The sequence below is a fragment of the Alosa alosa genome, chromosome 23, assembly GCF_017589495.1.
Source record: "Alosa alosa isolate M-15738 ecotype Scorff River chromosome 23, AALO_Geno_1.1, whole genome shotgun sequence".
NCBI lineage: Eukaryota > Metazoa > Chordata > Actinopteri > Clupeiformes > Clupeidae > Alosa > Alosa alosa.
This window is the reverse complement of record NC_063211.1, coordinates 12,432,351-12,449,578: the sequence shown is the minus strand read 5'-3', so window position 1 is coordinate 12,449,578 and position 17,228 is coordinate 12,432,351. Positions and strand designations below refer to the sequence as shown.

Below are 17,228 nucleotides of genomic sequence, written 5' to 3'. Positions count from 1 at the left end.
AATGCTGCTTAGACAACTAATATTCGTGTGGAAATTTCCATGAATTGCAGTGTCACAGCGTGTTGAAAAGAGGCCAAAATTTATTTATTTGCTACGCTATGCTATGTTGAAAGAAGACCTCTACTGTTGAAGTGAAGCATGGCATGCAATATAGCTGTAACCAGGCAGGCTCCATCATGGCTGTGGTCCAGCTTGGTGGCTTCCTCATTGTCATTTTGAATGTGTTTATGCACTATAGGTATATGTGCTGTATGTATGTACTGTATATGTCTTATCTATAATGACAAAGATAAGAAAAAAATCACAGTCTTATTTAAGCTTTAAAGGCTTTAAACGTCTTACCACATATCTTTTCCAACCATTCACTTAAACCAGCTGATTCTATTCTCTTCAACCAGGTAGATGAGCGACTTAGTAAAATCATCTTAGCTAAGTGCACAGGTAAAAACAATAAATGGTAGGACTTTTACTTTCTGAAGCCAAGCCAGACTTTTCCACCCCTGCACGTCTCCAGGTCCTCATTAGAACTTTAGAACCACTCCCGCCCAACCCAGATGTCCAGTCAGTTCTCCATCCTTTGCCCTCTACTCCTTTTAACTGTGCTCTTCTACACCCACCCCTCTCTCCCTTTATCTTTGGTCTCGAGTTCTTTGCGTGTGGGGGCATGGCGTAAACAGACCTTTTTGTTTTTTTTTCCTTTTATTTATTTTCCTCCGAGTGTGCACTTTTCATTCTAATTAGCCCCGGGGTCTTCATGTGAAATATAATCTTTGTTATTTCCCCAGCCAAGGTGTGGGGTGGGTTGCTTAGGAGGTGGTGTAATAGGTCGCCAAGGGAACGCCTGCCTCTTTCCACACCAGAGAAACTTTAACCTCCATTAAAGCACACAGCAAGCACACAAAAAATAATAATAATAATAATGTTAATAAAAAAATAAAAACACAGGCGTAATAGTGCCTGAGAGTTGCTGGAGGATCACCATGCTCAGCCCCCAGAGTTGGCGTCCGGCCCGCATTCCCAGCCACGGCCTGCTCTGTATGCGAGTAAACAGAGGCTTGTTATGCTAAACAGCTGTACCAGCCGTTGGTGCGCTGGAGTTTTGGGCTGTTTTATGATGCAGTCACGCCTGTTTGCACACTCAAGCCGGCTGTACACACAGAGGGAGAGACAGAGAGGAGAGGAGATCTTGGACCGAGCCTTGTCAAATTCGCGGAGTGTCGACTCTCATCTTGTCTGCCTCACATCCACTCAAACTCCAATCCAACGAGGCCATATCTCGATGCCACTGGACTCGTGCCATTATAGCTTGTATTAGTAAGTGCTGTGAAGCATGTGAAGAGACCTTGGACAAGACAATAAACAAAAAGATGCAAACAATTTCAACCTTACAAGGTGTCATGGTCAAGTTTTGCACTGCGGTTGTGTTACAGTTAATGTGAAACTCTATGTCATCCCTCATTTTTCAAAATTGGACATCTGCATGGACGTCGACATGGACATCTGTAGGGTTTTTTTTTTTATTATTTCTTGGATATATTTGAAATGACAAAGAATAAAGGCCTGTGGATTTCTTATCCCATGTGCCAAACCTTATCAAAATTTAGCTTTGACTATAGTACGAGAAGCTGAAGGGAAATCAATGCGCATTGAATCAGATCGGTTTCATGCAGCAGCTTGTTAAATGAATGCTGCCTCTGTGCTTTGTACAAGTATTTGTCAGAGCTGTCATAGATCAATTTTGCAGCCACCTGTTCGGTACGTGAGTGAAACACTTTTTTTCCCCCTGAATCACAGCAGACCAACACATCTACAGTTTTCTGCTGTCAAAACAAAGCTTTGCGTGCAGCTTACTCTAAACATCTCTGTTAAGAATTAACAAGTCCACCAACAACAATGTGACTTGCATTCTTGTTGATGTGCTTTTAGCGTGAGAATCATTAGCCCTTTAGGAAAATAGGTGCTTGTTTTGAACGACTATTACATTTTTTTCATTCACTAACAAGCTTACATTTTCTTAACAGACAAGCAACAAAATTATAGATTGTTTATGTAGTATTTACGAATTTTAACACACAACATCCCACAATAGCAAACACAATATTCCAAACCTTAGATACAGTATAAAAACCTCTGCTTCTGCTCTGCTACCAAGTACCAAGTGGTTTTATCCCAGGTGCATCGCCTTGGATAATATCAGATGCAATGTTGATGAAAACATGTGGCCTAATCCCGAAGATCGCAGAGATTAGATACAGTATTTTTGTGTTTTTTTTTTGTCTCCCCCCCCCTTTTTTTGTCTGGGCTTTTTGCTGTTGTGTTTTTTGTTCAGAATGCTCTTGTATGTTTCATGGATATTTTGTTCAATGTAAGCAATACTGTAAAACTTTTTCTGTTCTATTCATGGATTACATGTGGACATACAGTTCCCAACCAAGAAATTTAGTCTGTGTGTGTATGTGTGTGTGTATATGTATGTGTGTCTGTGTGTGTGTGTGTGCATGCATCCGTGTGTGTGTGTGTAGTCGTGCATGTACTGGCTATCATCGTGGCAGGCAGCATGAAGGCAGGCAAGTCACCGCACATTATCCCCAGCCAGCAGTATCACCAACCTGCCGTCACTCAGTGAAAAACGCCCAAATCACACCCATGAACGGACAAGCACAGAGGAACTGCAGCCTCTGATAAAATTCTGCCAGACTTCGTCCGTCCCCTCTGACTGCCCACCCTCTCAGCGCCCCCTCTCTCTGTCTCCCCACTCTGCTAAGCAGGCACAGGGCCGGAGGTCCAGTCCAACCCCTTACAGGATGTTGCAGCAGGGCTGAAAACACTAGGCAGGCCACAGGACAGGCTGCCGGATGCTGGCACTATTGCATTTGGGGCCCGTTGTGTTTATGGCCGCCCAAAGTAAATGAATGTGTGCCTGTACCCATTTAACATTTCTCTTTTCGCCGTGGTGCCGTTCATTGCTTTATCGCTAGCTGATCAAGTGTATTAATGGGCTATATGCGCCATCGATCTCTAATTCTTCTCAAGCAGACACGGAGGATAAATATTACGGGACACGGGCATTTCAGGGCTCATTGTAATCAACATCTCTATTGATCCGCTGCCGAGGTCCCAGAAGTAATCTATTTTAAATACACTTTCTCTCTCTCTCTCTCTCTCTCCTCTCTCTCTCTCTCTCGCTCTCTCTCTCTCTCTCAACCAGCCTGTCCCCTTCCATTGTAATTGTTTTGGCGGTCAGCCATGGCATGTCCAAGTGGGGTCTCTGCCCCGTGCTCCCTCTCTCTTGGAGGAGAGTTAAGCAAATGCTTTTTGTGCTAATCAGATTTCTTCCATCATTTTAATGCAGCAGCCTCCGAGGCATTATATTTACATCATGTGAATAGTATGGGCTGTAGTATGTATTGTGAAGTGCTGTGTTCTCTTTTTTTTGTTAGAGCATCATTCATTTAACATGCTGCAAGTTCCGTGGAAGAAATCAGAGTCAAGTCAAGTCAAGTCAAGTCACGTTTATTTATAAAGCGCTTTAAAAACAACAGCTGACCAAAGTGCTGGACAGGCAAGTTAGTACGACTTGGTAGACAACAAAAAAGACAACAAAAAGTGAGGATAACAATATTTACAGGCAAACAAACAAACAAATACATAAGACAATCAGACTGTGTTGAACGCCAGGGCATAAAAATGGGTTTTTAGGTGAGATTTAAAAACACTCAAGGAGGGAGCCAGGCGTATATGTTGGGGCAGCTCATTCCAGAGCTTTGGTGCAATCACCGCAAAAGCCCGGTCCCCTCTGCTCTTTAGCCTAGAACGAGGCACAACCAGGCGGAGTTGGTCAGCAGACCTAGAAGCCCTAGAGGATGTCTGCACCTTCAGGAGATCTGCTATGTACAGTGGGGCCAGACCATGTAAAGATTTAAAAACAAATAAAAGAACTTTAAAATGTATTCTAAAACGCACAGGGAGCCAGTGAAGGGCTGCAAGCACTGGTGTAATATGCTCACACCTTCGTGTTTTGGTTAGAAGGCGGGCTGCAGCGTTCTGAACAAGTTGAAGGCGGGATAAAGAGGAACAGCTAATGCCCACATATAGGGTGTTGCAGTAATCAGCAGACGCCAGCATACGCCAGTCAGCATATTCACAACTTTAATTTTAGTTTTAACTAAAGCCTATTTGAAAGACATTTTCACATTTGACATTTGTAACACACTGTGCACGGTGGGTGTCCCTGTGTGTATCCATGCTTCATGTGTGTCTTTTTTCATGTGTATGTCTGAGAAGGCATTTAGTGTGTGCATACTGTATGTGTGTTTGTGACTGGTAAGAGAATATAAGTGAGTGTGTATAACAGATAGAGAGAGAGAGAGAGAGAGGAGGAGGAGGAGAGAGTCTGTAAGGACATGAGTACCTGCATGGTTGGTCACACATGTCTGTGTGTGTGTGTGTGCGTGTGCATGTGCATGCGCGTGCGTGTGAATGTCTGTCTGTGTGTGTGTGTGTTTATGAGTATGTATGTGTTAAGCCTGTACTCACAGGTGCTAGCGGGAGGGAGAGAGAAAGAAAGAGAAGAGAGAGAGAGAGAGAGAGAGAGAGAGAGAGAGAGAGAGAGAGAGAGAGAGAGACCACCATGTGTGGCTATCTGTGGGGCGGCGGTGGCAGCAAAAGCAGTGGCAGTGCTTGAGCAGCTGGAGCACGATGGATGAGCTGAGCCCATGCCCTGTGCCAGACGCCTGCTCTATTGATTTATCCACACATTTGTCTGAGGTGCAGCTACAGCGGCAGGACAAAATGCATTCGGGCACAATCTGCTTGACTCAGCTTTTGTCTGCATGCCTGATATGTACACACATATATCCCCCACCTCTGCCGCATAAGTATTTCTGAGCGGGCAATGATTCTTCCCCTCCAGGGGAGAATGGATAGCTTGTAAAGAGTACTTCACACACTGTAAGCACGGGCACTTTGCAGGGAAGATGGTGGCAATGATGGTGTGTGTGTGTGTGTGTGTGTGTGTGTGTGTGTGTGTGTGTGTGTGTGTGTGTGTGTGTGTGTGTGTGTGTGTGTGTGTGTGTGTGGTGGGGAGGGGAGGTTGCAGGGGTGCTCTCACCACACACCAGATGTTTATTGATTAGCATATAACCTGCCGTCAACGTGTTTAACATCTCTAATGGAACACAAAATGGCCGTCAGCCTGTGCTGTGCTATAGCTGTTGTTTAGGCTGTGGTGTGTGGTGGCAGCCCGTAGATCATTGAGCAGCAAATGAGAATTGGGCCATTCTCTATTTCTGTATAGTTCTACCCGGCATCTCATTTTGCGTCTTTGTTCACTGGCGTACGTAATTAACATTAAAAGGCTGGCGGGACATCAATTTTCTGACTGCCTAATTGTCTTTAAAATTGACGAAATTGCACAGCGCAGTTCTACTGAAAGGTCGATATTCTGATGCTCATTGACTCCACTCCCTATTTTTCCAGTCTGGTAAACACTTTGAAATGTTTTGTTTTTTTGAATCAACAATCTCAGTCATGTGGAGTCTCAGATGTTCGTGTGCACACCTACACATTTCTGCACAATCTATCGTCACTAGCCACAAAAATGCATGCATACACAAATGCACATTCATTTGCAGTCATACATTAGTAGATCCTGTCCATATTCACAAATGCACTCAAATATAGACATGACATTATGGTAGCACCTGCTGACAGTGTCAAGCAAAATCGCTTATAAGGGTACCAGGTTTAGGATATGATCTCTCAGAGGCCTCCTATCTCTCCTCCTCTCTTATGTGTTTTTTTTATTTTTTCTCCCCTCTCAAAGCCCCAGTAATTGCATTTTAATCAATGATTAACATAAAGCCATAAATCACATCGAGAGCCCTTGATGAAGGTGAGTCTGGATGACCCTGGCAGGGTGAAATGAGAGCAGGCGTCACGGTGATGGTGCATAGAGAACCTGTGTGAGGGGGGTGACCCTTCTGTCCCTAACGCCACCACACAGCCTGATTAGGTGTCAGCTGTAGGATTTACAGATGTTCTCAGAAGGCTTTGGATGGAAAGGGACGTGTCCCAGGATGAGGCCCTGATGCACCCCATAATGGTGCCCATGGGCTGAGAATGTTATAGCTGATATGGAAGGAATCTCAGTCAATATCTATGTTTCTTTGCTGTTTGTTGTGTATACGTAGTGAGGTGTCTGTGGGTGTGGGTGGGTGTGGTGGAGAGGCAGTTAGTACCACATTTCATCGAGTCTTACCTGTGATCATTATGATGCATAACATATATACTGTAATATCTTAAATGTAAATGTCATCTAATTTTATTATAAACAAAGAGGGCCTATTTTTTCATTTAGGTTTAGTTGGTCATTTATATTCATTGAAAAACTGACTAACATGTTGGTGACCTTTCAAAAAAAAAAATATTCATAGTTTTTGCCATAGTGCATGCCGTTTATATTTTCCTTTTCTTTCATTTTCATTGATTAACATACTGTTAACACTGTTGATATTATGAACATGGTAGATATTAGAGCAGTAGTAAGTATTCTTGTTTTTCTCACCAAACATTACCATCACCTCTGCTACTGTATGTCTCCCAACCATGTTAAATCTTGACAAGATTTCTAGGACAATATGTAATAAGACTTCTGATTGCAATGTCTGCAAGCCTGAAGGAGAGTGTAATCATACACTTCATGAATAAAAATCAATTCAATACACTATATTTGAAAAAAGAAACCGTAAAAGAGTGATTATTAATGTCTTATGTAACCTTTGCCAGGGTATGATGTATCTTGAAGAGAGACGACTGGTTCATAGGGACCTGGCAGCCCGGAATGTTCTGGTGAAATCTCCCAACCATATCATGATAACGGACTTTGGGCTTGCTCGTCTTCTGGATGCGGATGAGAAAGAATACAATGCTGATGGAGGAAAGGTTGGTGGTGTGGTCATTTTCATTTTAAATGAAGAAAAAATTTTTTTTTTTACTCATCTCATTTTTAGTCATCTCATCTCATCTCATTCGTTGACTCATGCGGTATAGCCTACCCATCCAGAAGCAAAGGTGGTCCTCTAAATTGCAAACCAATATTTATTTAATTGCTTTTTACAAATAACAACATTAAGCAAAAGCCCACATGATGACCTGGAGAAAGTTCTAACTACAAAATGGCAACTACTGTGTGAGACGGCCCTACCCCCTAAGGGTGCAATACCATTCGGCCAAAGTTGATCATTTACCGGGAAATCCGATTCAACGTCCAAGCCTAGTGTTATGACTGTGTATTATTACAATGTAATTACCATGTATTATAATAACTTATGTAAATAAGAGAATTGACTAAATTATTCGCTTTGGAAAAAAGTGTCTGCTAAATACAATAATCATAAACATATTAGTTAAGAAAACACAACGCTTAATGAAACAACTCATTTATTACAGATGCCTATTAAGTGGATGGCTTTGGAGTGTATCCATTACCGGAAGTTTACCCACCAGAGTGATGTGTGGAGCTATGGTGAGTGTTCTCAGTCACACTTCACTGACAAGCCTCGCCTCTTTAGAAACACGAGGGAGAGTTGATGCAAGTCCATGTGCAGGGACTACCAAGCATTCCCAGAGGTGACATTGGATAGCTAAGTAAAGAATATGTGTCTAGACAAGATGTGTCATTTTCTTGATTGTCTCTGTGAAATCCCTTTATTTGACTTAAAACTAGTTATGTTAATACTTCTGAGAAAACCAGATTTGCTTCTGAATATCTTATTGATTGTGCAGGAGTGACCATCTGGGAGCTGATGACCTTCGGGGGAAAGCCGTACGATGGCATCCCGACTCGTGAGATCCCAGACATCCTCGAGAAGGGGGAACGTTTGCCACAGCCTCCCATCTGCACCATAGACGTCTACATGGTCATGGTCAAATGTACGAGCGATTTCTCTCCTCTCTCCATGCACAGAAATCCACATCATACTTTCATTTAACAAGAATATAGTATGTAGTATTTGGTTTTTGCTCAAATGTAGCTTTAATATGAATGTTTTGCTAGTCTGCAACAATGCAGACACTACTTGCCCGTGATGAAAACGTACAGTATGAGGTGTTAAAATGTATTGCACTGTTGGGTCCTATAAAGTCTTACACTTTAACATTATCACAGTTTATGTACAATACAATATTCAGGAACAGTTTAAATGTAAGATTCATTTATTGACAAAACCTTATAGAAGGTCAATATTGCATTTCCAAAACTCCATGAATCCCTGGTTTTGGTAATAGACCAAGTTAAGGCAACTCAGTGTAATTAATGGATGATATGCAAGAGAGCACAGGGGGAAACCTGCTCCTCTTGTATAGGCCATGCACATAAGCCCAGACGACCACACACACACACACACACACACACACACACACACACACACACACAGACACCCTTGAACGCACACAAAAGTACACCCCCAAGATTGGCACTAGCTCACCCCATTCCGACATCTCATGTCCACCTTTTCACCCTCGGCTGTGTCTCACTGTTGGCACACACAGATCTGCTGTTAGCACCGTGACCCCTCTTTTTTTCCCTCCTCCGCCACAGAAAAGAGAGGGGGAAACGGAATTAACAGACTGGTCAAGCGTTGCACGCAATCTGCCGCCTAAGCGAAGATCAGGCAAAAAAAAGCGACACACACATACACACTCTCAAAAAAAAAACTAGGGGTCCACGATTAGATGCATTAATTCTAATTACATGTTGACTGTGAGTTGTTGTTTATGATTCGATTCACTGTAGCATTAATGCCCCCGTGGAGAGCAAAATATTGATAGAGATGAAATGGAATTTGATTGCTCGAGTAATTGCCGCTCATTTAGATAATGCGTTCGAGTGTGGCTGAAGGGGAAATTAATTGGGAGGAAATGAGAGGAGAAGCAATGCGAGGTGAAAGCATGTAATTGGTTGTCAGAGATATGTTCCCCCCACCCACCCACACACACACACACACACATACATACACACACACACACCACAATACACACATAGTAACACACAGAAAGCTCAAAGAGGATCAGCTATTCTGGTTTCCATCTTAACCCCTAAACACATAATTTTGCCACCCAAAACCAGTGTTGTAATGTAACGGTGTACAAATACTTCGTTACTGTACTTAAGTAGAAATTTCACAAATCTGTACTTTACTTCGCTATTTAAATTTATGTCAACTTCCACTTTTACTCCACTACATTTCCTAGATAAAATGTATACTTTTACTCCGTTATATTTCCACTAAGCATCTTCGTTACTCGTTACTAAAACATAAAATTAGAAAATTTCAGCTCTTGTTTGTTGCTAAAGGAGGAGGACGCACAACTGAAACCGCCATGGAAGCATGAGCACCTACTGGAGGACCTTCCGTTATCATAGACGACCACCCCGACGATAGTGGTGAACTCGGTGAACAGGGTAGTGGTGAATATAACGTCATACACCCGTGGCCATATTTGCAAGAAATGTTTCTGTACATCGGCTACCTGCCCTAGCAGCCTGTGAAAGGCTATTTATCCATAGCATCGCAGGAGTTGTCTTCAGTCCAAGAAGAGTGAAACGTTCCACATACTCGACGCACCCGACCGGTAGCACGACAATGTGACGTCACAGAAGCGCCGTAACCATTTGTATTCGCGCGTCGTGGTCACAATACTAGTTGCAATATTCTCCTGAACAGAGGTGTCGCTGTTGTGAAAAGATTAACGCTAACTACGTTACACAGCAGAAGAAGCTGCATTAAGAAACACTAGTAGCAGAGAATGTAAACGGGCTCTGCTATTATCTAGCCTCTGTGATGGTACTTCAGACTTTGGTTGCTACTATTCACAACTACCACCATCATTATCATCTAGTTTCCAAGGTGTGCTTAATAGGTAGATAGATAGATGGATATATATAGATAGATACTTTAGTCATCCTGAGGGAAATTTTAAGAATTTAAACAGTTTAGTTAGCTGGCTAGCTAGCTAGCAGCTGGCTGAGTTTGTGTAATTTCCTGAAGTGGAAAGAGATTTTGTTCAGGTCTTAATAGATATCCTTTGTTTGAAAATAAATAGTTTCTATTCTTTCCTCTTAATTCCATGTGTTCCAACTCTCGCTGGTAACTTTGTTAACTTATCCAGCAAACTATTAAAAATTCACGACTGTAACAAAACACTGCAACTCTCACTTGCCCTCGAACTAGTCCATCTTCCTGTTTTCCGCTTTGTCGCACTCGCCTGAAAAAAAATAATGGTTAAGCTACCTCGGCTACCTGGCTAAAATCCTGGCGCGCCAGCAAGATCTACGTCATTTTGACATCACGGTGTCGCGCTACCGGTCGGGTGCGTCGAGTATGTAGAAGCCCTAAGACTGAATCAGGCCCGGGGTGGGTAATCGGGAGAATTCCCGGTGGGCCGCTTCACTTTTGGGCCGGTCAAGGAAACAAATCTAAAACAGTCTATCTTGACATTTGTCACGTTAGTCTATCTTTTCTTAAAGTAGGACACGTTCCGCATTCTGTGCATGACACCAATGCAATGCCTCTGCATGGGTTGTAGCCCACGTGAAGGAGTTCTCCCTCCCAAAAGAGAGTTGGTTGGGTCCATATAGCCCGCCTTTTCCAAAAAAGTTTTCTCAGATACGGATAGCCAAGCCGGCCCTACAGTGGACACAAGCGTCAGGAAGGATGGAGAGTAGAAAGAGGCCAGGAGAGACTGAGCAGCAGATCAACCAGTCTACCACTGAAAATTATGAGCCCGAAATTAGTGATGAGGAGGCCATGACTACAGGGACAAGTAGAGAGGATAAATCAAAGTTATTTAATGTAAGAAAGAGCAATTACCCTACATGATAAACCTATATGCCTTGTTTGCTCAGAAGAGGGTGTAGTAAAGGAGTAGGCTAAATCACCAAACAACTATATAGCCTACCCATGCAAAAAACATGTAGCCTAAACATTAGTTCAATATGCCTCTTTGTGGAAGCATGTGATAGGCTACATTTCAAAGGCTTTCTTTCTTTCTTTCTGTTTTGGTAACTTGTGGAATAGTGGAATATTTGCTTAATTTATCCAATTTCCACCACTATGGACTCGGTCTTGGGCCTGAAACTCCCGGGCACTGAATTCTGGCAACTTTGAAAACCAGCTTCTTTTGAAGATGAACAGACACCTTTTCAGTTTCAACTAATGACTGGCATATTAGTAGCTGCTGGACATAGGTGGCCTGTGTGTGTGTTTGTGAGTGACGGTGACCTGGGGAGTAAGCCCTAGAAATGCTCATGCCACATGACCAAAATGTTCTCCCTACAAGCAGGTCATTTTTTGTGTGTGAAAGAAATAAGTTTATTTTTCATTTCAGAGAATTGTGCCTAAAAAGTCCTAGAAAAGAATGTGATTTGATTTGATGAGTGAGATTAAGAAGATATGGGAACCCTGAATATGCTTTTTATGCTTTTACTATAAGAAAGCCAAAATAAAGTTTACAATAAAAGTTTAAAATAAAACCGCTTGTTTTTTTACTTTTTTACTTACTTCAAATACTTAAGTACATTAAATATCAGAAAATTTCTTTTGATACTTAAATACAGTATATATCAGATACTTTAAGACTTTTACTTAAGTAATATTCTAAAAGGCAACTTTCACTTCTACCAAAGTCTTTTTCTAGTACGATACTTGTACTTTTACTCAAGTATTGCTTTCTAGTACTTTATACAACACTGCCCAAAACTGATCTAGTGGACAGACAGAAGACCTCCCTCTCACAAAATTATGCAAACAACAAAGGCAGTAAATGAGAGCCATTAAATCGTTTGCCTATTTCAGTTCAGGCAGAACCATTTAGAGCCCAGTTTCCCTCATCTGTTACATCTTTTAACATTTTCATGAATCTCTCCAGATGTGCTTTAAATTTCATTGTACCTGTGACAATGACAATAAAGATCTATTCTATTCTATGCTGTGCAGTTGAACCTCCTTGAGAAGGCATGATGACTGGAAACATGCCACAGACATGTTTGATATAAATGTAAATGTGTAGATATTTGTCAATGTCAAAAAAACTTTACATTAGTTGTCTTTGGTTGTATTCTGTTGGTAGAAATATTACCCATCTGAACACTCAAAATTTTGTCCAGAGATTTTAAGTCAAAGGAGCCTAAACAGCCAACTTAATCTTTCCTGCAGGTTGGATGATTGATGCCGACAGCAGGCCCAAGTTTAAAGAACTGGCCGCTGAGTTTTGCCGAATGGCTCGGGACCCCCAGCGGTACCTTGTCATACAGGTAGGATCAATACTTTACGGGCACTGTTGAGCCAACTAACCCTGGAGACAAGCCCTGCAATGTCTACTCAATTGTATCTACTCTTTTCCTTTACATAATTCATTTCTTGGGAATTGATATTGATTAATGACATTGATCAACAAATATACTGTATAAAGAAAATTATTATAGATTGACTGTAATTCAACCACTAACATCAGGTTAGGTACAGTATGTGTGGAGTCAGCAGAGTTGATCGGCCGTGGCGTTGTAGTTGTATGTCTAGGGATGAGATTCACCCTAGAGTGCAGAAATGGAGACAACATGTTTGATACTTCTATCCATGTCAGGGAGATGATCGGATGAAGCTGCCCAGCCCCAATGACAGCAAGTTCTTCCAGAGCCTTCTGGATGAAGAGGACCTTGAGGATCTGATGGATGCTGAGGAGTACTTGGTCCCCCATGGGTTCAACATGCCCTCGTCCACCTGCACGTCCAGGCTCCATGTGGACTCCAACAGGGTGAGATCTGCTGTGCCATTTATTTCATGCTTTCTGATCAGTATTTATTTATAGTGTGCAGTAATATTTAGTTATTTAAACACAGTTATTTCATTTGGTACACAGTAGCAACATGTCATCAAAGTAAGACAATGGACAGTGACATAAAGCCTGTCAAACCTCAGGAAAATGTAGATGTGCCATAGTACAAACCATTCAAATAAAACAAGCATATTCATGTTTTTTTTTTTTCAGTTGCATTCATTATCCACAAACATTCCTTTAACAGGAAACTCAATTCCATGTCAACACAATTTCATAGATGTGAGAATGAATTTTATTGTTTGTTTTTTTTTATAATGCTGATCCATCTGCTCTCAGTCCATCGCGTTCTCTCTCTGGGGGTATTGTTGAGTGAGCCGACGAGGCGTCTGTGCTCTCTGAGGCCTGATCCCCGAACATTAAAGGCCCAGACACACTCTATGCGCCAGTCCTTCCCCGGCAGCCGCTTTCATTACCGAGACCTCTGTGTGCAAATAGCAGTGTCTCTAGTAAGACGCGCGCAGTTTGCTCAGAGACAATGAGCCGGGCCGAGGATATTTACTCTACTGTCCGGCGGCACCGTCTCGAGACGTGACGGCGCATTTCATATCGGCGATGGATTCCGGGGCCCACCCAGCGTCTCCGGAGACCATGCCCGTGGACGGACTCGCTCTCTCTCTCTCTCGTTGGCCTCTGGAACAGGAAAAGGTCGCTGAGGCAACCTCAAATCTTTCAGTGTAATTATGCGGTCAAACACTGTCGCTGAAAATAGCTGCAGTTGTTTCTGATAAGGAATCGCTTGAAAGAATTTATGAGATTCCATTTCCTTGTGATGTCACAGTTCACCATTCGAAGGGGGATGGGAAATCGGGTACAGTGGGGGTTGGTCATGTGATCAGCACTAGCCAGGAGATGCATCCACTGGTCAGGTTTGGGGTCAGTCCAATTTAAATAGAGTAATTTCTTCGATCCCGCAAATTGAATTTTAATTTACAGAATAATAGAGCTGTGGCAACAAGGTTTCACAACATGACAAAGGTTACTGGATACTGGAAAACAGAGGAGCCTTACATACTCATGGAGTCAGTGTCTGTATGTTAGTCTGTTAGTTTCATTATTGGTCATTCCTATTAATTTCCATGTCCTTCCAATCCATTTAAAATGAGTCCCCACCATTTAATTATAGAAACATTATGGAGTTTTGGTCTGAAACGGGAGATATACCCACCTAAAAACGGCAAAAGCCTTGCACCATCACCCCAGGTGGTGCTTATGAAAGCCTTGCTAATATGCTAACTGGAGTCTTTTGGTGATATTGTTGGCAACATCATGCCTTGAAGGCTTTTCTAACTTCTTCACAGGGTATTGTGTCCTATCTGAATAAAGGCAAAAGGCCCACACATTTACTTAAAAATAATGTAACAATTCCCACAGCACTGGGTTCCATTTTTAAAATGGAATCTCTGAGCCCTTTGATAACCCATTTGTAGACATGTTAGGAGAGAGACTGACCAAGCTGGAAGGGAGGCAGAGAGGGCAAGAGTTCAGAGAAAATTCTAGAAAAAGGGAGAAAGACCATGAACATATGGCCATGGCAAGCCATGACAGGCCATGTGACACGTTCACCTTGGTGTTTCTACTTTCACTTATTTCTGACATCTGCATAGGCATTTGTGATTCATCACGATGTTCTCTGGTCATCCAGCATGGTGATGTATTTTTTTTTCACACAATCATGTTTGCTTGTCCTCCCGCAAACTTATCATATCGTATCAAGTCAATAGGTTCAAGGCACAGATGAACACTTGATCATTTAAGTGTTATCAGTAAAAATGTGCAGTTTTCTTGACATGATTAGATCATTATCATAGATCATATTCATGATATATGGTTCATGTGTGTACATGCCCCTGTTACATAAATCATAAAAAGCCTATATAGCCAGTATACCATGTATAATTCTAGACAACACATGGCATGCTAACATCAAATATTAATGTGAAATATAATTAGTGGCACAGATAAACCTACACAATTTGTGCAGTGCATGCAGTGATCTTACCTGCGAGGTTATCAATGTTGACTTGAAGTCTCTTCCTCCGCTGCTGTCAAACAGAATCAGTTTGTGTACCGCGAAGGCGGCTTCGCCTCGGACGAGGGCTCTGGCGGTCGCCACCACGGTGTGGGCAGTTCCAGCTGCAGCGGCGTCTCTGAGCCCTCCGGCACTCAAGGGGTGCTCTGGAGAGCCTGGAAGACCAGCGGTGCAACGGAAGCCTCCAGAAACAGCCAACAGCCCGCGTGGTGGAGGACAGCAACGGCCAGCGCTACAGCGCCGACCCCACCATCTTCCTTGGGGAACGCGGGGCCCGAGGAGACACGGACGAGGATGGATACATGACCCCAATGAAGGACAAGAGCTCCACAGGTGTGTGGTCAACAAACATGGAATTATACAATAAAATACTCATCACTTATATAGAGTAATACAATACAGTAACATATAGTTATATAATATAGCAGAAATTAGTACTGTATATAAACAAGTGGATCAAATTTCACATGTCAATTAAGTCAACTGGTATTGTTTGTGACAATGTATAAGCATGCTTTTTCATGAAGTGGGACCTATATGCAAGATGTTTTCATCAATATCAACATAAACTTTTCCACACAACTTTTTAAAAGAGACTCCTCCACTCATCCACCCTCTCTTTCATTATGCACTGACTAGCCTAAGGTTGCCAAGTTTGTCCAGATCCTCTGTCCCTGGATATAAGTCTGTTTACTTCTGTTAATAATGCACCTCCTTTATTCATTCATTTTATTACCTTGCGGTTCCATTTATCTAGTGAAATCTCTCTCTTATCGTCCTCCGTTGTTCTCCCCTTTCTCTACTGCAGTCTTTTGCAATCACCATTTCACAGCGTTACAGAAAACAAAATGCAACATGAAAGCAGCTAGTGTCAAGTGTCAAGGGTTGGGTAGTCGAGAAATCAATGGGTGGCTGGCCTTTTATATCTTAAATCTTCACAGTGGCTTATTATTCAACTTTGCATTCAACTAGCAGAACTTAAGAGCAAAAATTGCCCAAGCGTTGTTGGCAGCAAGCCCACAAGGTCCTGACTGTGCGTACTTCATTCCATACACCCTAGGCTCTTTGCTGAATGAATAATCTCACCATATTGCTCCTTTTTTTTCTCAATAGAGTATCTGAATCCCGTGGAGGAGAATCCCTTTGTCACTCGCCGCAAGAATGGAGACATTCATGCTCTGGACAACCCGGGATACCACAGCACCCCCAACGGCCAGCCAAAAGGAGAGGATGAGTACATCAATGAGCCGCTGTACCTCAACACCTTCCACAACACCGGAGAGGTCAACCCGGAGATGCTGAAGAAGAACGGCATCCCCATTCCGATGGCTGTGACCAGCGCGGCGGCGGCCGCAGCAGCATCGGCAGCGGCCACAACCGTCGCCCACGGACCACATGCCACCAGTCAGCCGGGCAACCCGCCCCACCAGGCCCCAACTCCGCACGTCCACTTTGTTCTTCCACCAGGTCATGGCACGGGCCAGTCCGTGGGGCCTCCGCCCCCTCACCCAGCACAAATACTCCACGGCACGTTTCCTGGCAAGCCCGCTCACCTGGCCCAGGCCGGACACCCGGGCCAGCTGTGCCACGCTTCGGCCGTGGGCATCGGCACAGGCCACCATCTGCCGTCCGTCTCTGCGGGTCAGACAGTCAGCCAAGCAGCCCAGGCAGCGGCCCAGGCCGGCAAGCCGATGGTCATCGGCCAGAGTGGCCTGCCCGCTCTCACTGCCCACCTTAGGCACCCGGGCGCCATGCTGCAGGCAGGCCACGCCGGCACCATCATGCTGGACAAGAAGTCCAAGAAGACCTTCGACAATCCAGAGTACTGGCAGCACAGCCTTCCGCCAAAGTCCAGCAGCCAGCAGAACCCGGCGGACCCCACGCAGGTGCCGGGGAACCCCAAATTCTTCTACAAACAGAACGGGCGCATCCGACCAGCCGTGGCGGAGAACCCCGAGTACCTTTCCGAGTTTGCCCTCAAGCCGGGCACTGTGTTGCCACCCCCACCGTACCGGCAGCGGAACACTGTGGTCTAGTCCTCAAAACTCCCCTGCCGCTGCCACCAGCTGGGTTTCCTTGTCCTTCATTCACTCTCTCCAGAGCCTGGTTCCTGGTACCAGCACTCGACCCTACCATGGTTCCTCCCAAGTGTCCCTCAGAACTGGAAGGTGCAGCGCGAGAGCCAACACACAGGTTGTTCACCTCTGGAACCTCTGGAATACCCTCCTCCCCAAACACACACACACACACACACACAGGCATTTACACACACACACAGGCATATATACACACACACACAAAC

At 43.6% G+C, this 17,228-nt stretch overlaps 1 protein-coding gene across 1 annotated transcript in view; it reads left to right on the top strand.

Annotated features, from left to right (window-relative positions):
* The window catches only part of LOC125288491 (receptor tyrosine-protein kinase erbB-4-like), a 274,673-nt gene extending 257,703 nt beyond the window's left edge, over positions 1-16,970 (top strand). Inside the window, 8 exon segments of the mRNA XM_048234899.1 lie at positions 6,787-6,942; positions 7,450-7,525; positions 7,786-7,932; positions 12,216-12,313; positions 12,643-12,813; positions 14,951-15,065; positions 15,068-15,259; positions 16,040-16,970. Coding sequence (XP_048090856.1) covers positions 6,787-6,942; positions 7,450-7,525; positions 7,786-7,932; positions 12,216-12,313; positions 12,643-12,813; positions 14,951-15,065; positions 15,068-15,259; positions 16,040-16,962 — 1,878 coding nt within the window. The 3' untranslated portion in view covers positions 16,963-16,970.
* Positions 16,971-17,228: the final 258 nt, after the last annotated feature.